This window comes from Heliangelus exortis, chromosome 21 (assembly GCF_036169615.1).
Source record: "Heliangelus exortis chromosome 21, bHelExo1.hap1, whole genome shotgun sequence".
Taxonomy (NCBI): Eukaryota; Metazoa; Chordata; class Aves; order Apodiformes; family Trochilidae; genus Heliangelus; species Heliangelus exortis.
In genome coordinates this window covers 8176256-8200985 of record NC_092442.1, presented here as the reverse complement: position 1 = coordinate 8200985, position 24730 = coordinate 8176256, and the positions used below count along the sequence as shown (strand labels likewise).

Genomic DNA, 24730 nt, shown 5'->3' with positions numbered 1-24730 from the left:
TAAAATAAAAAGGCAACTGGTCCCAAAGAGGTAGAAGGAGAGAAAAGGAACAGAGTGTGCCCCTCCAGGCTATGCTCTTGAAAGCTACAAAGGATTCTGACTGCCAGGATGCAAACAAGAACAGAGAGCCCAAAGCCACCACTGGAAACCACCAGCAGTTGGCACATCCCAGGCAGTGGGAGATGGCAGCATCAGGAGAAGCCAAATGCCCACAGCCATCTGGGCTCTTCCAAAAAGGACATTTTCTCTCTGCTTGTGATTCCCCACCAGGACACAGCAATTCAGTAAGAGCAACAGTACTGCTGACTCCCAGGTCCAAGAGGCACTGAAGTCTGTGGGAGAAAAATTAATCCAGTGATCTATTCAGAGATAGCTCTGTTACCACCTCCCACCTCCATGTACAACTTTTGGGTTTAAGTTACCAGTCATTTGCACAACATTGCCTCTAGCATTTCTCTTATTCTTGCTACTGATTTAACCTTCAAGCACCTATGGATGAGAGGTTCCCATAAAATACAATATGAATAGGAAGATGAGACCTTTAAATATGAACAAAAGCATGATGTCCATCCAACTGGAGTTCCCTGACATTTATCCTACTCCCTCCAGCACCCAATCCCAATCCCTGCTCTCCCACCTAACAACCAACACATGGAAGCTCTGCCTTCTTTCAAGCCCTATTAATTATGGCACTAATGGTTTGATAAGGTCTGCAATATGTTCAGAGGAACCACCATTCCTGGTAAATGCACCAGGTGCATGATGACTCCAAGCAGAGGTTACTTGGGAGTCACTATCCAATGGGAATAAAGTTGGGAGAATTTAACTACAAGAACACCTGCTGCAGATTCTGGGGGCTGCTCTAGACAGCACAAACCACTTCAATCATCTACTTGCATCACACCCAAGTATTTCCCAAGGGAGCACAAGTTCAATTACTTGGTCCCTGTATCCACACAGGCTTCAGAGACCTTCTCAGGGTTCATTAATTCCACCTCACAGAAGGGACAGTCAATGATCAGATTAAACTGAGATTCCATTTTGCTCTGATTATGTGAGATACAGACCCATGTCAAGGGAACTGGTTACATTATTCCACTTCATGCACAGATGTGACCTTACCCTGTTCAAACCACATTCCTGAGTTTTAATTGAGTTTTAACATGGGTCCTTAATGCTATTTAAAGCCCAAGTCGATACAGAATTAGTGCACCAAACTCATCTCTGAAGCAATTCAATTAATTCAGCACAGCCTTATTCCCCAGCAGTTTACATCACTGTGCTGTTACACTGTGAGTAACTATGACTCTGACATGTTTCATCCTAGGAACAGCCACATCTGAGCAGTTTTACACTGTGTTTATGTCTCAGGTTACACAGTCTGTGTGAAGGGAAGTGCACAGACTGGAAAGATGAAAGATGTTACTACATTTTTCTTTTATTATTCTGATGGGAGATGCTATTACTTGTTTGTTGTTTTTTTTTCATTCTGCAGCAGTGGGTTGCTCCCTCCACACCTGAGAGAAGCAGAGGGGAGCTGTGTTTATCAGATGAGGCTTTTATCCTAACAGGAACCAACTCAGCACTGTCACTGCACAGGAGAGGTGGGGAGAGGCTGCAGGCAGACAGTGCAAAAGGTCTGAACACCCCCCCACAAAGACAGCAGCAGGTGATCCTCCTGCCATCCCTCAAAAACATTCTCTGCTGCTCAGAAAAGGCCACATGATGACACTGCTGGGGAAAAGGAGAATTTAATGGAGTGAATGATCAGTGACTGAAGAACCTCTGCTTCTGGTGTACCCTGCTTTTTGATTTCTGGTTTCAGTGCAGGAGAACCTCACCCCTTGGAAATGTTTCACATTGCAGCTGCCAGAGCTGGGTCTGAGCCCTCTGCCCCCCGTGCCACATCCAGCAGGGACTGAAGGGCACTTTCCAAGGGCAGCCATTCCAAAGAGGCTGAACCAGCTGTCACCACCAGCTGAAACCATCTTCAGACCTACTCAAACCTGCAAGGTCCCTTCAGTGCTCATGCAGATTTTACATCACTGACTCTGCTGTGCTCTGAAATCCAAGAGTTCCAGTGCCACGTGCCTGCCTCCCTGCTCCTCAGCTTAAAATACTCAGCCTGGGTCAAAAATCTGGGCAAGTTTTTTTTGGCTTTGTTTTTTAAATAAGAACCTTTTTTTTTAAAAAGAAAAAACAACCAAGATTCTCTCAATTTGTCACAGCTTAAACTGAATAAAACCAGCACTGTCCATAAGGCATCCTATAACACAAAGGAAAAAGTACCACAGACTGCAAGAGGACACTCAGCACATGCTCTGCATCTTTGTTCTCTGAAATATCCACACTGCTCAGGAAGACAGAAAACAAGCAGGAGGTAAAGATGCCTGAGCCCATCAGAACCAGGATATGAAACACTGCTCTGCCCTCTTCACTGGAGCAGAGAGGTTGTACAAAGCCATTGAAGTGGGCCAGGATCCAGCAGCAAATTCCCAGTTATTAATTAATGTGTCACTCCAGCTGTCCATTATCACCAGAGGGGAGAGCAAGAGATTTCTTTCAGAGGGAAATTTTATGTTGCAGTTGCAGGAGAGAGATCTCTTCAGAGGCTCTGTGATTAATGAAGAGTCTATAGAGAAACACAAATTACCTAAAACTGAGCCTTTTGTTTTTCCTCAAGTGCAAAGATTTCTGAGACCTATTTAAGCTGCCACCCTGCTAAGCTACAGACTGTTTAAAAAAAAAAAAAAAAGCTGTGTAAAACAGGTCAAAATTCAGGAATTAGCTGCAAACTGCTCTGTGCCCTTCTCCTTCCAACACACCTAGCAGACCCCCCTCCAGACTTTGACTCAGTTCAGATGCAGTGCTGCTGAGCCTCATGGTGTTATCATGAGCCCTGTGCTCTTCACCCTCCTTTTTGAAGCTCTGGGCTCCTGGACTGAGCTCTTACTTATTTTTAAATGCATTTCTAGCCCACAGACTTCAAAGTAAAATTTCATAATGTGAATGCTATGTGCATAAACAACTGAAGGCAAATAAAAAAAAAATAAACACACCAAATTTATCACTTCTGTAAAATTTCACACAGTTTTGGGGCTGTGATTTTGATGGTCTCTGGTTGCTGCTTTGGAAAATGACTTTAAGATGAAAAAGGATGGAAATACTGTGGGAAACAAAGCAGATGAAGTACCAGAGTAATTGCTTTTAAAAGTAAACACCACAGCAGACAGACCCCCCCCCTCTTCTCTGCAGCTCAAACAGGGGTGGAGAGATGTGTGTGATGAAGAGCCCTGCAGCCCCATGGAACAGGGAGCAAGTGCTCCCTTCCCTCTCCTGTTTGGCTTCCATTTGCCAAGGGAAACTCCATCCTGTATGAACACAGCACTGGGCACACCCAAGGAAGAAGGGCTGAGCAGCTTCTGGGAGCCTGGATAGCTGCCATGTGCCATCACTTCAGATCAAGGATTCAAGGAGGAAGCTAAAATCCACATCTTCCAGGTGTTCCTGCTGGGCCTGAGGCAGTACCCTGGTTAACCCTGATCCTCCACCTCCACAGCTTCATTCCCAGCAGACACCAGTATTCCCAGATCTGCAGGAAGCTGAAGGGAGTTGGGATGAGTTTGGCATCTCTAGCACTTAAAGACAGCAGAGACATCCATCAAACACAAGCCTGAACATTTTTGGTCCACAGGCACCACGGAGAGAAAGGCTTCGTTATTTACTGGGAAAAAACACAGCAGAGGAAAACAAAGCCCAGTGGTGTCTTTTAGGATATAAAAAGATGAAAAATGCATTTTATTCTGATGACTCTGCAATTGCTACAGCAGTAGTTTTTACCCTATTTTTGAGTGCTGCTGTCTTCCTGCAGGTTCATGCCAGCCCAAACCATCCCACCACACCAAGTCATTTTAAAAAGGAGTGGCAGAGGGGGGAGGGTAAAGGCCTTTTTTTTTTTTTTTTTTTCCCCACATTAATTATTGCTGCTGTGTGGGGTTTAGAGATAAACACAAGACAGAACTGGGATGGAAGATGGAAAGTGCTGATGCAACAAGTTATTTAATTAGCAGCATAATAGCAGCTCTCCATGTATCAGTGGAACACTGTATTCCATTAATACAGCCTTAAGCCCACAATAGCATCACTGCTGACCATGACTGCAGACTGGCTTTTCAGCAAAAGCAGAGCTGTCCAGGCCAGGAGCTCTTCTCTATCCCTGGATAAGACTCAGATGAAGCCACCAGAAGCACTTTACTGCTTGAAAAGTATCACCAGAAATTCTCTGTCTTGGTTCAATCTGTTGCATAAATTCTGGGTGTTTGTCTCTCCTGTAAAGCAAGGCTTGTGGTACTGAAGTTTTGTGGATGTGCCTTCTATAGAAATGGAGCAAAAATCCCTGCACCAGAGGACAGGTCCCCAGATACTGAGGTTACTCAGCCTGTCTGGCCCAGCTTCTTCCAAATTTGAAGCAGGAGATGTGTACCCATGCCTGCATTTCTCCCTAGCTTCTCCTCTCAGAGCTGTGCTGGAATTGAGGTGTTTGTACTCCACCAGCAGTTAAACTTAACCTGATTTTAACTCCTCCTTTCCATGGCAATGACTGCTGAAAGGAGAGAGATCACTGGAAATCATTAAAATCCAGCTTTCAGGTACAGCAGCTTTCTGCCTTCATTACTGCTGCTAATTCTGATAGCTGTGGTTTCTATGCAAACACACAAAGTATTTGGAAAGTGAGGACTCTGGGTGGAGTTTCCTTGTGCACTCAGGCTTCAATCCCTGCCCAGTTCAGTTCTGCTGGCTGAGAAAAACTGTCAGGCCAAACACCTCTGACAGATGGACACTGAGGCCCCTTTCCAGGAGACACCAGACTTTGCTTCTTGCTGGCAGACAGAACAGCTCCACTAACACAGATGTGAAGCCCTCTGATAGCATTTCCTGCTACTATAAAATAAGACTGCAAAAGAAATTACCAAAAGAGACTCTTCCTGAGAAGCCAGGGTCTTCTCCCCAGGAGGCAGCAGGTGAAAAATTCCTCCCAGTGTGGCCCCCACACTCAGGTCCACGTGGGATTAAATTACAGATTAATCCAGAAGTCTCAGAGCTGTGAGTCTCATCATCAGTGTTTTTCCTGGGCTGGTTCTTACAGGGATAAATCAGATTAAAAGTACACACCTGCATGGGAAGTTCATAGGGCAGCTCACCCCATCAGCAAGCCAGAGAGCCCTGCTGGCTTGTCCTCCTCTTCCAACAACTGAAACACCCAGCAAACCCAGGAAGGTTCAGACCTGATCAACTCCATGCTCCAGTTGTTCAGGATTTGCAGCAGTTGCAGCAAAAAACCCTGATGATTCACTGTCCTTCGTCCCTGGCAGTTCCCTGGATAATAAATGGGAACAATATTTTATTTATGCCCAGGTCATCAATCCTAAGGCAGAGGAAGCAGCAGATGAAAGGAGAGTTATTTCCTTAAGGAAAGTGATGGATGAGAAAAAGCCATTTTTACCCTGTCCCTCCTCCCTGACAGGGAATTCTAAACCATTCTGAATTATTACCCTTTTCCTTCTATTTTTTGGGAACAGATTGAAAGATCTTAAAACCATTTGGCAATTAACTGCTGTATAAACACAATTATACAAGGAGGTAGAAATTACCTTGGGATTTTTTGTATTAAACAACCACATCCTGATGGAATAAGAGGCCTGATCCTGTCTTCAGATCCTTTTACACACAGTAGGAATGGAGGGAGCACAGTGACTTGTAGGGTAAGCCCCAGAGGAAGCAATTACACAGGGCAGAAAGATCTAATTCAGGTAGCTGTACCATGGAAGGGGTATTACAGACACTCATGACACAGCTCAGATTTCATCTCCTGACTTTTTCCTGCAAAGGACATTTTTGTTTGTTTATTCCCTCTCAAATAAAGGCTGCTCAGAGCCCACGAGAGGTGCTCAAGTGACAGCCTTCCAGACCTGCTCCCCTCCTCCCTGCTGCAGCACAGCCCAGCAAACACCAAGCTGTCTGATTAAAGTCCTGGGGATGAGTTTTGATTGCAAAGCTTCATCTCTGCCTCATCACTGCTCAATCTCCTGGTCAAAAGGCTGAGGGAAAAGGCTCCTATTTAATAACTCCAGTGACACATTGTTCCACTGAGAACTGAAATCCTCTCAACTCACCTTTCATTTCCAGCTTCCCAGAAGGTAAGAATTACAGAATATCATGCCACAAGTTCACAGCAGTGAAATGGGAAGCTAAAAAAACACCACTGACTTCTCACAGAGCTGCTTTGCTGTTCAACACTGGCAATACTTGCAATTAAAATGAAGGTCTCAATAACAACTAAAAGTGACAACTCATTAGGGAACAAGAGCTGAAAAGCAGGATCCAAAACATACTGGAAAGCTTCTAGAAATGTGTAAAACTGATAAAGCAAATTAATGAACAGAGGCTCCCTGTGCTGTGCTGAGCCAGTAAGAGGAATACAGTTAGGAAATGTGCATGCTGTAAAGATGCTACTGCTGAGTCTGAGATGTAACCATGAAACCAGCCCTGTTCTCCTTCCTAAAAAAGATGCTGGAACACTTAAAGATGTAGAAGTGAATGACATAAATGATACAGAAGTGGGAAAAGTAAGACTGCATCACGACCAAATTGAATTTGTTTAGCTTGTCAGAAAAACAGAGTGACCTTGGTTAGTGTATGCCACAGCCTCTTACAGGGAGAAATAGCAGTTATTACAGATTTACTTCATTGGAAAAAGAAATAAAATAATGGTCAATGACAGGGAGCACAAGCCAGACAAATCAAAATTCAAAGCCTCCAGTTTTTAATAGTAAGGATGATTGACTGCTGGGAAAAAAAAGCAACCAAGGGGAGCAGTGAATTTTCTCTCCTGAAGACTTCAAACCAAGAGTAAGTGCTTTTTCCAGAGGACATGCTGCCAGCACAATGAAACCCTCTGGCCCATGCTCTGGGGGTCAGATAAGATGGCTCCTCCTGGCCTAAAAAGTTCCTTACCATGAAGCCAGAAGCTTAAATTCCTACTTGGGAAGAATTAAGATCTACTTTTAAAGCAAGCAAAAATCCCATGTAACAAAAAATAGTCAGAATTTTACCCATGAAAAAGGAATACCCCAACACAGTTTTTCCTTTGATGGAAATGTAGAATTTTCACTTGACAAGTCTTGGCCATTTACTAAATGCCTCTTTCTCTTTCCATTAGAATAAAATTTTGAAACAACCACATCATAATTTTAGGATTATTGCTTTAGCTCCTCCTACCCAGCAAGCAACTTCTTGTCTTCAAGGCTAAGTGACATACAGAGATCAGATGGTTCATGAGAAGTGCTAAGAGCATTACACACTGCCCTGCCCACATACTCAGAAAGAAAAAAGAAATTAAAAAAAAAACCCACACCACATAAACCAAAAAAGCCCAACGATTGCTGCTTACTTCACCTATGGTGCATCAAATGCTTCAAAACAGCTGAATTCCTCCACAACTTATCTGAAAGCCAAGTACCAAAGTTCCAAATCCTTTTAAGATCCCCCAGTTGCAACACTGAGCAGTCTGATGCCTCCAGTGTGCCATAAAACTCACTCAGAGGCTGTTGTACCAACCAGCTCAGGCTCCAGAAGTCTGCCAGCCAGGGAAGCAGCTAAGCCACAATGCCTGGGAGAGAGGTTTGCTTATAAACCTTACAGCTCCTGTCCAAGAGGAAAGAAAAAAAGAATTTCTAAACGTTCCTTAGCTAACAAGCCAACCCCAAATAAGAAAGTGAGGCATATACAACTTTACAACTTCTCTTTTTTTTTTTTTTTCTGAATTCTCTGTGCTGGTGGAGTTGCAGCCTTTTGTGCTGAAGGATTTTACATTGGTGTTCACTAAGGGTCCCCATGCAGGCATCAAAGGAAAACATTAAACTTCCTCGGCAAGCCTCAGGCTAACTCCAGAGGATACATCACTGCATAATGCTTAGCAGTTGGATCACAGTAATTCATGAAAAAAAGAAACTGCAGGACGCCCACAAGACATTCCCTGCATATTTCCATAATCAGGGACATTTCTCCTGAATTACTGTTCCCACAGCAAAAAAAAAAAAAGGCAGAATCCAAGACACTGCCATGCCTGTGTTTGGCCTGTATCCTTCTGCTCTTGTTGCCATCCTTTTCTGCTGGACACCAGATGCATTCAAATTTGAAACAGAAAAGGCTGACAAAGAGTTGGAATAGCACAGAGCAGGTAAAAACCAGCACCCCATCTAATAATTGAGAAAGAAAAGATGCTGTTTACATTGCTGAATGTCTTAAGTCAACTGTTCCCCCAAGCCCCACTAGAAAATGATGCAGAAGGAACATTTCTCAAGAGAAGTCCCTCTTTCTCCTTCCTGGAAAGGTTTTTTTGCCACCAGGTAATACAGAATCTATATTTTTCTTTAGCACTGTTAAAAATATGGGATGTTGTGCCTGGGATGGATGAATGTAACAACTTCTTTCACTTACTTTTTGGCAACTGGAAGGCACTGAAATATGCTTTTTAACTACAGTCACCTGGCAGGGTATTTTTGTTTTTACAGTACAGCAGGAAAGGATGAGGACACACTGTACTAATTCAGAAGAGCAGACAGTACTTGCTCCCAAGCTTTATCTTCCAAGCAGACAGGGCAAACCAGCAGCATTTCAAATGTACAGGTGGGGAAAGGAGGAACAAAGTCAGGGACTTATTCAAGGTCATACAGGAATCTGTTGCAGGGCGAGGTGGAGTTCTCAAAGCCTCAGCCCACTCAGGCACTGGAAAAAGCAATGAAACTTGAGTATGTACCACACTTGGCACAGCTTTTGAAACCTTGCATTGCTGCAAGGGAACAAGAGCCTCTACTCATTCTAACCCAGACACCAAAGGAGCACATAAAGGAAAAGTAGTTACTCACTCCACCCAATCTATCTGATCACCTTCTATTTCCTAAGTCAGTAAGTTCTCTCTTGGCCAGACAATCCAACCCACAATTTAGATCTTATTACAAATCAGACACACTAAACCACTTTCTCCCTCTGGCTGCAGAAGATAAAAGGCCAAGCAAGCTTTTGGTAACTGGCTTCATGTAACAGCTTTGGATTTTCTTAAAAGCCTCAGCATCGATTATTTTCTTTAAATAGCAGTGGGTTACTGAGAAAACCTTCAACCTATTTTAATGCATAAGGTTAAACTTAAGTAGGAAAGAAAGCAAAATCCACCCCACCCAAGTATATTTGTCAAAGAGTTTTGGATACCAGGTCCTGGCAAAACACTTTGAAGTCAGAGTTAACACTGGTGCTGAAGAGGTGAGAGGGGAAACTTGGAGGTGAAGAGGAAATGAAGTATGGACTGACACAGAACAATACTGGGATTCAGCTCCAGCTTGTGCTCCAGCCAGCAGCATGAGCCAGAGCTGCAATTTGTATGTATCCAAAGGAGCTAAAAGCTCATGGCATGCAAAGCAGCACAGCTCTCATGTGGTCTCTGCACAACTTGGGGCAAAAGGAATAGAGGAATTAATTTCACCAAGCCAAATCACCAACACCCTGCTGTTACATAAAGCTTGTTTTCTGGGAAACGTTTCCAAAGATGGTGTCATTTGGGCTGTTTTGATTAAAGTGACATAGTTGGGTTCAAGATGGGACACACTGCAGACTGAGAAACACTTTGACAAAATCTCCCACTCTCTTTGCAATCCTCATGGAGCTTGTTCCTTCCTTCCGTTTGCCACATTTTCACATGGAAAACAAGCCCAGCAATTGCACTGCCTGGTTCTCAGCTGCTAATATAAGGCTGTGATAAAAGAACTGCAGAAGGCCACAGGGAGATGTTCAAACCAGAACTCAAAACAGATAAAAAGAGGACTCTAAGTTTGCCTGAGAAAGTTGCTACACATATTGGAACCCCCTGGAGGCAGGGACTGCCCTTCTGTTCCCACTTGTACAAATCACGATTGCACCATTACTCTTAGAAGGCTTCCAATCAGACCCAGACTGTATTTTATTAAGGTTTGTAACTCTGAGAACTAAAAACCTAAAACCCACTCGTGCCCCACCAGCAATATGGTCCCTACACTACTACAGATTTACACCACAACCTACAATCAGCTTTTAGAATGAGCAGATACAAGTGACACAGCACACTGCAGATAATACCCCTGTGATTCAGGACTCAGTCTCATATTTTGCTTTCAAACCTTCCCTCTCATGTCCCTGTTTTAGCAGTCAGCATTTTTGGGCAGTTTTCCTGCATGCCTCAATGGCTGGAAGCTCAAATTCCAAGTCTGCAGCACTGGCACTGCCCTGCTGGAAGCTCCTTACCTGCAAAGCTGGCAGCACTGCACAGCAGAGCAGAGCAGAAGGGGCATGGATGTGGAACAAGGAGGGGAAGGAAGTGTAAAGGTGAAAGCACTGAGCATGCAAAGCCTTGTGCTTTCCCTAGCCTGGGGCCAGCTGTGTCAAAAGAAAAAGGAAAAAAAAAAAAAAAAGAAAAAGAAAAAAGCAAAGCACAAACTCTTAACCTACCATAAAAAAAGTAAGAAAAATAAACATTCTTTATCCAGTAAAGCATCTTCTGCATCGCATCCCATCCCATCTAGCCAGTAACAGCTCTTTTGATGAAAAGGCAGGGGAGTGACCATCCCCTTTTACAGCTGAGCACAGGAGCCTGAAGTCACACACCTGATCCAAGCAGCTGGATGTATTTTCCCATCCAGACCTGGGCACAGGCTGCTGTTGACATTTACATTTCAAAACTTCTTTCTTTTGAGGAAATTTACAACCTCTCCCTTTTAAAAGCTTGAGGCTTCCAGGTCCTCAAGGACAGCTCTGCAAAGAATCACTGAAATTGTACCAGAGAGGAGCTCCCATGAGGTCCAGAATGACTCAGAGGTGAGAGCCCCAAAAGGAAGCCTGTCTATTCAGAAACTGTAAAAACCAAAATTGTAGCCTTCTGCATTATTCATACCAGAATACTTAATTATTTGGCAGGGAGACATCACAGAGGTACACAACAACCAAGAGAAACCAAGAAAAAAACAGGGAGGAGACTGTCTCCAATGGAAGAAGACAGGTCTGAGCCCCCACCACTGAGAATCCAAAAGGACCTCCACTGCTGCTCAGATGCCCTTGGTCCAAGGTGACACATTCTCATCTTTCCCATGCAAACAGGAAAGGGGGGAAGCAGCACACACTTTCTTAGGGGCAGAGCACCTCTGTCCCCCTGATCCTGGCTTTTCTCTCAAGGCTGCTCTGAGAAGCTGAACTGTTCCACTTGTGTGCACGCAGAGACACAGAGCTCAGAGTGCAATTTCCCCTCATCTCAGTTAATAAATCTTCTGGTGTGCCTGCTTTCTCTGAACACAGATTTTATAAGCTGAATAAACTTCATGGAACAGTTGACTGCCAAGGCAGCCAAAAGCTGGAAACTTGATGCCTGACCACAGCCAGGAACAGCAGGCTCCAATACACACTTTGAGAGAGTTTTGTTTCCACACTTCAGAAAGAGATCTTCTTACTGGCCTGCTCCCCCAACATCAAAGCCCCCAAATTACTGGCTCTAAAAGCTTTTATTTTAGCTTATACTCAAAACTTTTCTGTTATGATTGATGGATCAGAAGATGAGACAGAATCCTTCCACCCTCCCCAGCTCAGAGCACATCCTACCATCCATCCTTTCATTTTTTACTGCAAAATGTCTTGTAAGTAGACTGGTAAAAATATGAGGGTTTGAACAACAAGTCATCAGCCTTTGGAAAGCCACCTTACATATCAGTAGAAGCATCAGAAAACCTCTCCTTATGTAGGGGCTTCTCTGTAGTCACTTGGTACAGCTCAGAGTTTAACAGAGAGAACATGTCCAGCCCTTTGCCTCCAAATTATGGCCATGCAACAACCCTGCTGCTACACTGTAAGTGTGTAAACCAAACAAGAAGCACTGGGAAGGTAATTTATGCAGTCCTGCCCAGCAGCTGGTGAAGCTTTACAGCTGGAAATGAGAGGGAGGAGGCAGCATCACGGGGAGAAACAGACCACCTGTATGCACTCCGGATTTGGAAACCAGTCCCCGACTCACGGAAAAAAAATTAAAAAAATAAAAAAAGCCAAGCAGCTCACATAAAAACAGAAACAGCAGCAGCTCACAAAGAGATCCTTTAGGCTGAGTGTCCATTTTCCAAGGAAACAGTGCAGTGCTGCTGTTTTAGGCCAGGTGCTTCCCGAGAGCGACTGCCCCGCTGCGCGCGCCCTTCCCGGGTCTGCCCGGCACCCGCGGGCGAGGCCAGGCACGTACCTTGGAAATGAGCTCATCGTGGTTGGCGAGGTGAGCCCTGCAGTGAATGCAGCTGTAGGTCCTGTGGCAGGAAGGCAGATATGCCTGGAAAGTCTTGGACCTTGTCATCTTCACCATTGGAGCCACTGAGCGCTGGGGGAACTCCGGGGTGGCCCAGGAGGCGCTCCCGCAGGACGGGTCGCACGGGAAACACCGGAAGACACAGGTAAAGGCCGTGGTTTGGCAGGGGATGGGTGTGGGGCAGGCTCCACACTCTGGTGACAGCTTCAGAGGAAGAGATTCGAGCAGAAGGAATGGGGGATTTCAGCCAAACCTGAGCTGGAAAAAAGGAGAGAGACAGAACGCTCAGCTGATGGAGGCAACGAGGGTCTGCCAGCCCGCAGCATGATCTTGGCTGTGATGGAGGGAGCAGGGGAGAGCCAGGGCAGGCAGGAGAGAGGTGTGATGTCTGGGGCTTTGATTAAAGAGGACAGAGCTTGATTCACAGCTCAGCTACACACTTGCTGACAGACCTCAGGTCCTCCTGCCTCTCCTGCCTGCTGCCTTCCTACCATTCACACGCTCGCAATCTCCGTTTGTTCTTCCAACGCTTATTTTGTGACTGGGGAGCCACAAAGATGCTAAAATAGATGAGGTTTGTCAAGCCTGAACACCTCTGGGGAACTGCTCAGGTTGAGGTCCAGCTCTGCACCACGACCAGCCCTTGGAGAAGCTGGGCTCTGTCACCTAAAGAGAAAGTCAGGACCAGCTGCTGTCCTGCATGACTCAGGGATGTGACACCCCAGAACCCACAGGAAAACTGGGAGCTGGACATGGATTTCAGCCACCAGGAAAGTGCACGAGTCACCAAACCAGTTCCTCTCTCCATTCTGCCCTAGTTTTCACATGGGAAATGGAGGATTATTTCACCACACTCTCCTTTACAACTCCTTGCAAGCTCTGAAGGTAGAAGCCACTCTATAAACTGCACTCTAGTGTTTTGGGTTTTTTTTACTCAGAACATCTGTCAGCAGTCAAAGCAAGGAGCAGCTTCTCAAGACCATTCTTGATAACAAGAGACAGTTAAAAATCCTACTCAGGATGGAGACTCCTTTTTTACAATTCAGCATCACCTGAAAGAACCTGCAAGGCAGCTCAAGTCTGGGTCTTTTTTTTGTTGGCAGAAATCAAGATTTTTAGATCCCACAGCTAAAAACCTTTACCAGCTACAAATGTTTCTTTTGAGGATGGGAGAAGCATAAGGAGCAAAGGAAGCAGCACCCCTCCTTCCCCACTCCATGGCGTGCATGCATGCTCTAGAAATTAATCTTGAACTCCAGCTGCTCCTCCCCTGAGGATTTTCCTTCCCATAAAACATGTGATTTTGTTCACTTTCTGAGTCTGCACTTTGTGTATCAAAGACTGGAACGGTACCAACACACACAAACACACTCCATCAGAAAACCAAGAAAGAAAAATCCCACCACACCTGACCTACAATGGTTATTTCTGAAGTGGACCAAACAGAAAAGTACAAGAGCTTAAGAGCTGGTCCCTAAGCTGGTATAAGTGACCTGCCTGAAGCACAGCTGATAATCTTCCAGGTTAGAATAAAGCCAGCCCAGGTCACCACACTGCTATCCTGTTGAAATACCTCCCTGGAGTCTGTGTGTAAAGCTGGCTCTGCTGCTGCTCAGCAGGATGCACCTTCCTGGAAGGGCAGCAGCCACCCACCTGGCTCCAGGGATGCTGCAGAGAAGGGATGGGCTGCAGCAAATACATCTCCCTGGCTTGTAAAAGGTAAACTGCCAAAATAGAAGGATGGAATTCAGAAAGAAAACTGGGGAACTGAAGGCAGGACCCAGGAGCACTGCTACAGGAGGCAGCTCTGCAGAACTCACAAGCATCCCAACTACATGATGTCTTTTGCCCAGCATTAGCATCAGTCAGAAGTCTCTCACCATGACAAAACTGTCCAAGTCATACTGTAAGCAACAACAACAAAAGAATCAGGCTGTGAATCCATTGCTGCTGTTTGCTGGAAAGCCTCATGTGAGATCCCCATGGGACAATGAGAACTGCAAACAACCTTGTCACTTGGGTCCCAAAGCACCATTTATGGAGACCTGTCTTCAACACTTCTGCTCCCAAGTCATCATCTTGCTCTTGGGAAAGAAGATTCAAGGTACTCAAGTTGCTTTAACATTTAACATACCCACTGAGCCCACTGCCAGCTGGACAACCCCCAAAAGCCACCCATGCTGCCCACAAGATTTCCAGCACACAGTTCCTACAAGCACTGCACTGGAGAGTTGTCATATGCTGACATGGGCATCATTTGGTGCAAAGGTTTGTTACAGTATGAACCTACAGGAGGCAGACACCAAGAAGATAACAGGATATAATTTTTTTTTTTTTAAATATTTTTCTTCTGCTCTCCAGAAGGCACCTACCTTACAGTCACATGGGAAAAAGGAGTCTTATTCATCCTGCAAACTGCTGATAAAGCATATCTATCATGATCATAATAGTCAGCACTTAGAGGGCAGTTTTCATCCTTAAAGCTCTTTGCAAACAGTAACTAATCAGATTAACCTTTTCCAATTAAACTTACGGTGAGAGCTCTGGAAGACCCATCCTGACACAGAAGGGCTCATTTCCCAGCTTGTTAGGAACTAAACCTCCTCTTGTTCAGCCAAAAGGGGTCTTGCCAGGAATTCATCTGGCCAACTTGAAGCTAAGCAGACTGAGCACTATGTGGTACACAGCTGCCTCTCTGTATTTCAGCAAGATCCTTTACACCAATTGCAGAAGTAAGAGACAGCCAGGCTGCCTTCACCTGTGTCCTGCCCCAGTGACCTTTCCAGTCACAAGACAACAGATCCATCCCCAAATTCCAAGCCCCTGATTCAGCAGCTGATATGCTATATCCCAGCTGTCAGCACCTGGAATTTGTGAGCTATGAGTCCCGTCCTCCAAGTGCACGGAAGCAGGAGACTAAGTGTGCTCTTCCTGGGGCCAAATGCAATTGGATTCCAAGGCAAAGCACCAAGACCTGTCTGGAAGGAACAGATTAGGCTGGACAGACCATCTGGAGGAAGGTGCAATGAAGGCAGTGATCACTTCACCTGATTTCTGAATGAGAAAACAGATTGTGTCTGAACCTTACATTGGGCTAAAATGCTGCAATCCTCTGTCTCTGTTTCTCCAGCACAGAGAGGTAAATATACCTGCACAAGTTTTGCTGCTTCTTTCCTGTATTGTCATGACAAACACACTTTCTGTACACTGCAGCCTCACAGTCTTTCCACAGGCATCCTGAAAGCCAAATGGAGAAATAGATGATTCCCAAACAGGAATAATATGAGATCAATTCCCTAATTTATTGATTGCTGACCCTTCTGTTCAGGTTTGCTAAGCATCAGTGCTCAGGAATAACAAGTAAAACAGGAAATATTACAACTGCATTTATCTAACAAAGAAATGAACACATGCACACACACAAATTATGTGCTGCATGCAGCTTTCTGCAAAAGCATTTAATGAGCATTCATTTATTTGACCTCGTAACACATTTCAGGTCAGCAAAAACATTTGACATTTTAAAAGCAGACAAAAAATTATCCACATGATTTGATATTAGTGCACAGACTAATTGCAATTCCTGTTTCAGTACTGTGCTAAGAGGGTAAACCAAATTCATCCCTTTAAGCCTGGGGAGAGAATAAGGAATTGTGAGCTAAGCTCTGGGTGGGAAACCAAGTAAGAAACTGACTTGGAAAAAAACTTCAGATAAACTCACTGAGACACAATAGCCATAAAGGCACTGCAGTCATACAGCATTCAGCCTGGAAGTCTCATTTCCTGTGTGAGCTACAGACCAAGAGCTCCATCCTCATCTTTGTAGGGGAGAGGGAAAAACAACAGGCAATGCATTCTTACAGCCCAGGAGTACAGCTCGTAAGGACTGCCTTGATTTCTGTCTAGAATATTATCTTGAAATGTATTAAACAGGATCTGGGGCTCTTAGCAACGCAAAACCCAACCTCCTGTATTTTTCTTCTGTCCTAGCAACAAACACACTTGAATTAAAAAACATTTAACAGGTAATGGTGCATTCATTGTACTGCAGAACAAAGGCATGGTGATGATTTTAGGCTGTGCCTCTGTTTTTTTCAGAATAATGAGCCTCATCAGCCTCACTGACCCTGGGCATTAATGACGTCACTCCATTCATTTCAAAAAAAGAAAAAAAACTTCAATTGCTCTATCATCATGCCCAGTACTCTTAGAGATGATTATCTGTCACCAGCCACATAACCCACTACTTTTCTTTCATTGTTCTCCAAGAGGAATTTATCTCTGGTGTGGACCCACTCAAGTCAAAGGGAAGCCGTGCTGTGAGTTTGAGGAGAAGTCAGAAGACTGGTTTAGACAAAAGAACAGAATTCTAGAGCAAAAGCTTATCATCAGCCCTGCTTATTGTGGCTATCAGTGAGAGAATCAGCTGAATGTTCTGCTTGCTGGCACTGCCTGTGCCAGGGCTGCCCTGCTTAATCCTGCTGAGTTTGAAGCAGATGCCACCTCTGTGAAGGGAAAACCAGACGGGCGTTTTTGCTGCTCAAACAACTTTGGGGTTGGTTCAGTATTTACCCTCCCCCTGTCCAAAAACCACTTTCCACATGAAGCTGTTAGCAGCTCAGGAAACACAAAAAAGGAGAAATGCCAAGTCTGTGCCAAACGCTTGCTAGACAAGGCTACTGCTTGTACAAGTCCATATGCCACAACAGCAGAGAACAAAAACTATCACAGCCCAGTCTCTTGTGCAGTGCAGCTCAGATGCAAATGTTCCTGGCAGGACAAACAACAGGTTTGTTGGGTCTGAGGGTTTGTTCTCTGGTTAAGTGATTTTTAAGATAAGAAACTTCAGTCTGTTAAATTCCTATTAGAACACAGTAAAGCTGCCTGAGACAGCTATGAAAAAAAAGCCCATCAGCTTGGAAACCCAACCTTCTTTCTTTGGTGTCTCATTAATGTACAGAGAGTTAGAGATGTCCTCATGCCAAGTTCATCATTTCAAGTTCTTAACCCTCAGCACAGCTAAGGAGCTTTTTCATACTTTGATGATGTATTACCTGGCTTGGGGCAGCTCTGGAGATCCTCACTACCACAAAGGATTGTAAGAATTTTGAAAAAGATGAAGCCAGATCACCTGAAGGTAGAAGGGTAGGATGTACACTATGAAATGGCCTCAAAGAAAGGATGATCATTCTGAATTTAGACACAAAACACGAGGGAAAACCAAGAAAGCTTTGATGGCAGATGAGTATACATAAAATATCTTTGTTCCTTTAGTGTCAAGCTTCTGAAATGCATCAGATTCAACCACTTGATGACACTGCATGACCCTCAGCAGTACCAGCATGATCAACAAAAATCATTATTGCTACAGGAACCATGAGTGTTCTCCAGCACCTGTGCTCCTCCAGTTCATTCTCCAAACACTGCAAGCCCTTGGAAGCAGGAAAATAACAAGAGGAAAGGTGCACCAATCCTCTGCATTTACTTCCTATCAGATACAGGGACACAACTGCAACACAAATAATGGAACAGAGGATGTTTCTCACACAGACTATCTTCAACTAGAATATTGAAATCTTAACATTGCTCTGGATATCCCTGAGACACTTTATTTCTGCGGGCCCCTGGTTCTCTATTCTGCACGCTGGAGGCAGGACTCTTCCCTCCGGGAAACACTCAAGAATTCCGGGAAAAAACATCTTGCTGGATGGATGCAAAAAGGCAAAGCTGACGGCAAATGGCACCTGCGAACAACTGCCAGGGAACCACTAGAGGGCACCGAAAAGAGAGACAGCAAGAAGCAATTAAAGACTCCGGCCCTAATGAACCGGGGACAGGCAGGATGCTGCACCTGCCTTGCTCTTCACACTATGGCCAGGAAAAACATCAGTTATTATTCTGCTGAATCAGCAGCAAAACTGTCATTGCAATTATATTCGTCATGTTTTAAAGGTGTTTTGGTTTGGTTTTTTGGGGGGTTGTTTATTTTCTTTTTAAAAAAACAGGCAGTATGTCAATCTGTGCTCTATCACAACTCTTCTCATCAAAAGCAGACTCAGCACCCTTCCTGGTGTCTCTCTGACAAGGATGCTTTCTATGAGGATGACATGGAAGTTACATAAAAAAAGAGTTGAAACTTAACAGGAACAACCATTAAAACTCACTTTGGGTGAGATTTCTTAAGTCTCTCTAGCTTTGTCCCTATACACACTATTAATCCATAAATTACTAAAACCAGAACAATTTTTCAAAATATTTTTTAAGAGCTCTTTACCTACTCGATTTACATCCTTGTCAGTTTGGAGATTAAATCAAATTAAACAGCTTAATTTTTTTTTAATAGGCAGTATCCACACCAGGGCATTGTCAGGTTCTCCAGTACAACTATGAAGTGACAAGTCCAGAGGACTCCTGCTTTCCAAGCAAAAGCTTCCTTGTATTGAGCCATGGTACACAGCTGACTGGAAGAAGTGAAGACTGTGCAGAGATGCTTCTTTCCTGCCTGCAGGGACCAGAAAACCATGGGAAATTTCTGACTTTAGAGAGTTAAGGCAGGACGTGGACCACTCAGCATCAGAACTGCTAACTTACTCTGGCTGCAATTCAGAACAGAACACCCTGATCAAAAACAACCCACTGGGACCCACTTCAGACACCACTGGGAAGCAGGGAGAGGAAATAAGCCTGCAAATTTAAATCTAATTCTCCCCTTTGTGATTTCATCCCAAAATGCACAGGACAGCTAGGAGAGGCATCACCTCACAGGGCTGGCTTCAAAATTTGGTACCGTTTCTGGGCCTGTTTCAGCAACCACATGAATGTGGACTGCAAGATTCAGCCTCTCCCAAGGAATGACTGACACCTCTGGCTGAATTATCTTCCCACTCTCCTCCGAGTTGCCTGGCAGCAGTATCTTTGCAATGCAGAAGAGCCTGCGTGCCTGATAACAGGCAGCACCACAAGCATTATAGCTGCAAGCTGCCCACCTTTGCTTTGCAGGTGTGCTCCATCACAGCTGAGTTCAGTAACCAGCAGAGGCCAAGAGGCATCACCCAGGGCAGAAGGAAACATCCAGCAAAACCCTGTGGCCACCAGGAACTTAAAACAAGCCAGCACTTCTGCTCCTAGCAGCAAATCCCACTTGTGCCACAAATAAATGCAAAGCTGAACTCATTTAAACCAGAAATGGCTCCGTTTCCTCCTTTACATTTTGCAAAAGCTCCCACCAGCAGCCCCCACAGAGGGGGAACAGTTCCTCCTTGGAACTGGCCAAGAAGATACAGTGCACCCAAGCAAGACAACAGCAATGGCTCAGATGTAGCTCTTCAACCTGGACCCATCTTTCTGCCTACAAAAGCTGCAAGTGAAGCCATGGATCACTTTTGCTAATATTATTTTGTATATACAGCATTTAACAAAATGACAGAAGCCCCTTGCCTTGCTATTTGGGTACAAGCCTGAAGTAAAAACATCCAGAAAAAGCTCTATCCACCCAATGGACCAATTACTGACAAAATGGAAACAGTCTTTATCTTCCCAACTTCTTTTCCTGTAGAAAACCCAGCTGCCCAAATCACCTCTTAGTATTAAATTTCTTTTGTGCTCCTTACATTGCTCTATTGTCTTTCTTTTTGGCAAATGCAGGTACAAGTGAGATTCAATTAGTCTGGTCTGCTGGATCACCACTTTTCCTGATAAAGGCTGGGAACTGACAGGAACAGGGTGAGAAAATTTATCTATTCCAAGTATCATTCCCAATATCCTCAAAGTCATTTGTAGCTGAAAGAAGGATCTGCCATAGCTGCCTGTCATGAGTTACTATTTGCAAGCTCCCCTTGTCAAATCCCATAAGTTTTCATCTGCTCACAAAACCCATCTGCTCAGAGGGTTCCCCCCAGAAGAGCCTTCTAACTGCCCAGAAGCACATCTGTCACAAGAGAGACAGTGCCTTTATTTCCAACCCTGCTATGTCTTTTTTTTTTTTTTTTTTGAGTCAAGCTAAGGACAAACTGCTGAATTCTGACAGATCTCAGCCAACAACACTTTTTATGCAACAGTTACTATATGAAAGAGGTGCCTACTTTCAGTGGTGGTTCAGCCATCACCCTTCTAGCTTTTATTTCCACTGCAGGCCTAGCAAGCCCTTTGTTGAGGGGGCAAAGGCAGGTGAGGATTTATAGCTTCAGTCTTCACATGACAGGTAGTTCTAACTGAATCTTAGTTTAAGATGGTCAAGTCAGCTGTTACCTTGCCAGTTTCTGTCATTAGTTCCTCCTGGATATCCTCACTAGCCTGCAGGTTGCTGCCAAGTTATGTGAACTGACTCACCTCTTACAGTTCTGTACCTACTGACGCACGCTTGAGCTGGGAGTTCCTGGGATTCTCATTAAGGTGGTGTTGGTTTTTGTGTTTTTTTTTCCCCCACAGTTAATTATTAACTCCCATCTTTTTTTATGAGGCAGGAAAATCTGTTTTTAATAACATACTGCTCGAGCCATCCTTTAGTAGTATTTCAGCAGTGAAACTTCAATCTTCCTGAGTTCTGTGGCTGAGCTATGCAATGTCTAGGTCACACCATGCTACATTTTTGTCCTCCTGGTGAAGTCACTGCCAATGTGAAACAGGAGAAGAGTGCAGCTTTGACACTGCTCTGCCTTCCCTCTCAGCAGATCAAAAAGTTCTCTGAAGGGCAAATTCAAAGCATCCCTGGCTTTTGAAACTTCTAAGAACCTTTGGTTGACTTTGGGAGTTTTAGTTCTGTACAAGTCATGATGTCAGTTAAAAAAAAAAAAGCTACATTTTTGTGAGTCAGCAAAACATCCAACCAGGAGATAGCAACACTTGAACAGGTACAGAAAAAAACCACCTCTAGCCAGACATGTAAGCCTGAGCAAAGAGACCGGAAGGCAGCTCTTAGGATTGCATTCCCATTAACTTCCAGTGACTCACACTGCCTGGCACTATCATTTGTTAAAGCAAGAGTGAAGCAGGGATAATAGCTATTTACTAAAAACAGAGGAGTGTGATTAGCTTTAATTAGCATTGTCAAGTGACTGGAGATTGTCAGGTACAAGATGCAGGAGAACTAAGTCTCATTAATTATGTTATTTCCTGCAGCCTTAAGTGGCTTGGCCAGTCCTGTGACACTTCCTGAGATGAAGCTGCTCCCGATGTCCAACACATCCCCTCCCAGGGGTGAAAACACTCTGACAGCCCTGGCAGACAAGCAGGAGGTCACAAAGCCAGAATGCAAGAACAAGCAGCTTACCTCCTGCAAGCTAACTACCTGCCCTGACAAGGGAGGAATAAAAAGGCAAATAAAACACAGCACCCACCCCAAAACCTCTATTTTCCTGCCCTCAGAGATGACAAACTATGAAATGTCTTTGGGGAAAAAAAAGAAATCCTGATCCTCAATCAGCATCACATCACCACCAGACAGGATGATTTACCAGCTGAAGACCTGTCCAAAAGAACTGAAAAATCTTTGAGTCAGAATAGCCTCTCTCTTCTATACACTGCCCCTGGCTTCTGATAGGAAGAGCAAACCTACCCTTAACCTTTAGTGACTGTGATGAGCAGACAAGATCTCTGAATTAACTAGCACAAAAAAGAGGGAACATCCTGACAGCCCAACTTACAGGTCTGCCAGGGAACGGAAAAAAAGGAAGCTGTTTTGCTACAGTTTCAAAGCAATAAACACTCTCTGCTACGCCATTCAGCTTGAAGATCACTGATCAACCTCAAAGCAGGTAAGAAAACTGAGCACTCAATTTCTCCATCCCAGACCCCACTTTGTGATCCCTCTTGAAGCCCCCTGCTCTGGCACTTCAGAGCTGACCTCTAATGAGGACCCTGCTTAAGTTGAAGCAAACAAAGGCTGCCAGTTAAGGACTGAAGCCCAATGAAAGCCTGGCTTTACTGGCACTTCTTCAAGAGGCTTCCACACACACAAAGGCAAAGCCATGATGCAAGAACAACAAATAACTGCTTGTAAACACTTTTTACTCCCCTGCAATCCTTGCAATGCTCGTGTAGTACTGTGCTAGATCAAGGAGTTCCCACTTTCTAAGCTGGTAGCCAGGACCCACACCAGAGTGACCAGTTCCTTAATTAAATTCTCCCTCAGCAACAGGTATTCAGCCCGTGAGTCAAGGAGCCTTTGAGGGAATGTGGATTTACAGGTCATGATGCTGCCTTCCTCAACACAACCCTGACTCAACTACCCGCACCAAACAGAAAAGAAAGGAAATTACATATTCAAAATCTGTGGATCCAAAGGACACAAGGGACCAGTACACTTTTGCCAGTTATTCTGATCCTGGCACTATGAAAGAGATACCTATATGGAAAGCTTTAAAAATAAATAAAATAAAGCAGCACTTGACATCTTTATCAGATGAAAGCAAAGCCTCTGCCCTCCCCACAGTATTCCCAACTTTATCAATGCACAAGGGTCACTTTTAAACGGCCTTTCAGTAGGAAACTAGAATTAGGGATCCAGGGAGAAAAGGTGAACATCTTAATCCTCTATACAGTCACTGCTGTTCCACAGAAAGGAATATTTATAAGAAACCAGAGGTGGGGATCCTAACACCAGGAGATCTAAACCAAAAGCAAACAGAGTGCTCTGCAAGAATGAAGTCACAAGCACATCCTCTCCAGACAGAATCCTCTCATGGATGGGAAGTAGAGCTGTCTGCCTCTCTGCTTGTTTACAACCACCTAATTCAGCAAAGGTCTCTCTTTGCTACCCAGCATAACGTAATTGTAAACACACGAGCAGAAAATCCTTATCTAGAGCAGGTAACAGGCCCTGAGGAAGGCAATGTCAGGTTTACCATCCAGCCCCTGGCTTAACTGCTGCCTGCAAGCCAAGAACACTAATCTGATGGGCCTTCCTCTCTCTGTATTTTAAGACAGAGGACAGAAAGAAATAGGGACAGATTCAATCCAGCAAACTGTGGGGGAATGGGCAGAGGACTCAATTTCTTTTTCTGTATCTTTCATATTGTATTTTAAACCAGAGCATTTCAATTTCTTTTGACTTAAAAATAAGCATTGTAACCTTAAGCTCACTCTGTGGCTACATCATCATCTAAAACTTCTCTGGCAATTCTGGATCAAACCCAGAAGCTTCTGTGGAGAAACACAATACAGCAGACCCTTGACACTTCACCTTCTGACCCCGAGACTTCAGCCTGCTGCTCTGCACAAGAGGAAGCTGCTACACCCTTACCCAGAGGCTAAAGCAACAACAGAGATCACCCGAGTGACTCCAGCTTCCCGGGAGGGGCCCGGTTCCAATGCCCCACGTGCAGAAACTGCCTTTAATGCCGAGCATCACCCAGGGCCCAGGATGCCACAGCCTGAGCCGGGCACCCTGCAACCTCTCTTGTGCCACACCAGGCATGATGTCACTTCTGTAGCACAAAGCCACAGCCCTCAGCTGGCACAGGCCTGGTCTCCCGGGACTCCAGCAGCAGTGTTGGTAAACAGAGCCGTGTCGGGGCACTTGGCCCCGGCCAGCAGACATTCTTCCAGGATGTGCGAGCAAACGTTGCCCCAGCACCCGGGGGAAGATGCCCTACCTCTCCCTGGAGTCCCAAGCCTCACACACACACCTTTGTGCTGGGCACGGGCCTCACCTGGGTGCATTTTTTTTCAGGATTTTATTGTGCGTTTGCTTGCTACATTTGGGGAGGATGGAGCATCCCCCGCTCCTCCTCCTCCCCTTCGGGGGTTACCTGGCACCGCCGGCCCTTGCCCCGCACCTCCCTCTTGTTGATCTCCTTCCTCCTCGCCAGATGGAAAGCGGGGAAACCCAAACCCCCTCCCTCCTCTCGCCTTCCCTGCGCGCTGCCCCTTGGCCTCTCTCCCGGGCTCGGACCTGTTGCCCTCCCCGCCTCCAGCCCCTCGCCCGGCCCCGCAAGACAAAGGCCTCGGTTGGCAGAGCCCGGAATACCCGCTGCCAGCCCTAGGACAGCGGCAGGCCCCCGGGCCCCATGAGGCAGAGCCGTCCCGGTTGCGCGGTCGCGGCCATTCCGCCTCAGTGCGCGGCCGCTGCCTCTGAGGGAGCGCGCGCCGCCCCCGCTGCCCCACCGGGGGGAGAGGTTGGGGGGGGGGGGGGGAGGGGGGAAAACGGGAGAAGGGAGAGGGAAGGGAAAGGAAGGGAAGGAGGACTGCGGCTGTGTCGCAGCTCGTCTCGGCAGCCCCACAGCGGCCCCGCCGCCCGTCCCTCTCACCCCTCGCCGCACTCACTCGCCGCGGCGCGGCCGCCTCCAGCGCAGACGGAGAGCGACGGCGGACGCGCAGCAGGCAGCCCCGCAGCGCCCTCCCCCCTGCCCTCCCGCCCCTTATAGCCTCTCC

At 45.5% G+C, this 24730-nt stretch overlaps 1 protein-coding gene across 4 annotated transcripts in view; it reads right to left on the bottom strand.

The window, feature by feature from the left end:
* YPEL2 (yippee like 2) overlaps nucleotides 1-24730 on the bottom strand; it is a 36802-nt gene extending 12072 nt beyond the window's left edge. Inside the window, exons 1-3 of one of the 4 annotated variants that reach the window (XM_071765532.1) lie at nucleotides 24623-24730; nucleotides 12302-12614; nucleotides 5286-5376 (exon numbers count right to left, since the gene is read on the bottom strand). In XM_071765532.1, the coding sequence (XP_071621633.1) occupies nucleotides 5286-5376; nucleotides 12302-12318 (108 nt within the window). In that variant the 5' untranslated portion in view covers nucleotides 12319-12614; nucleotides 24623-24730. Of the gene's footprint in view, nucleotides 1-5285; nucleotides 5377-12301; nucleotides 12615-14894; nucleotides 15023-24606 lie in introns of those variants that run through there. The other 3 variants (XM_071765529.1, XM_071765530.1, XM_071765531.1) reach the window with 3 other exon arrangements.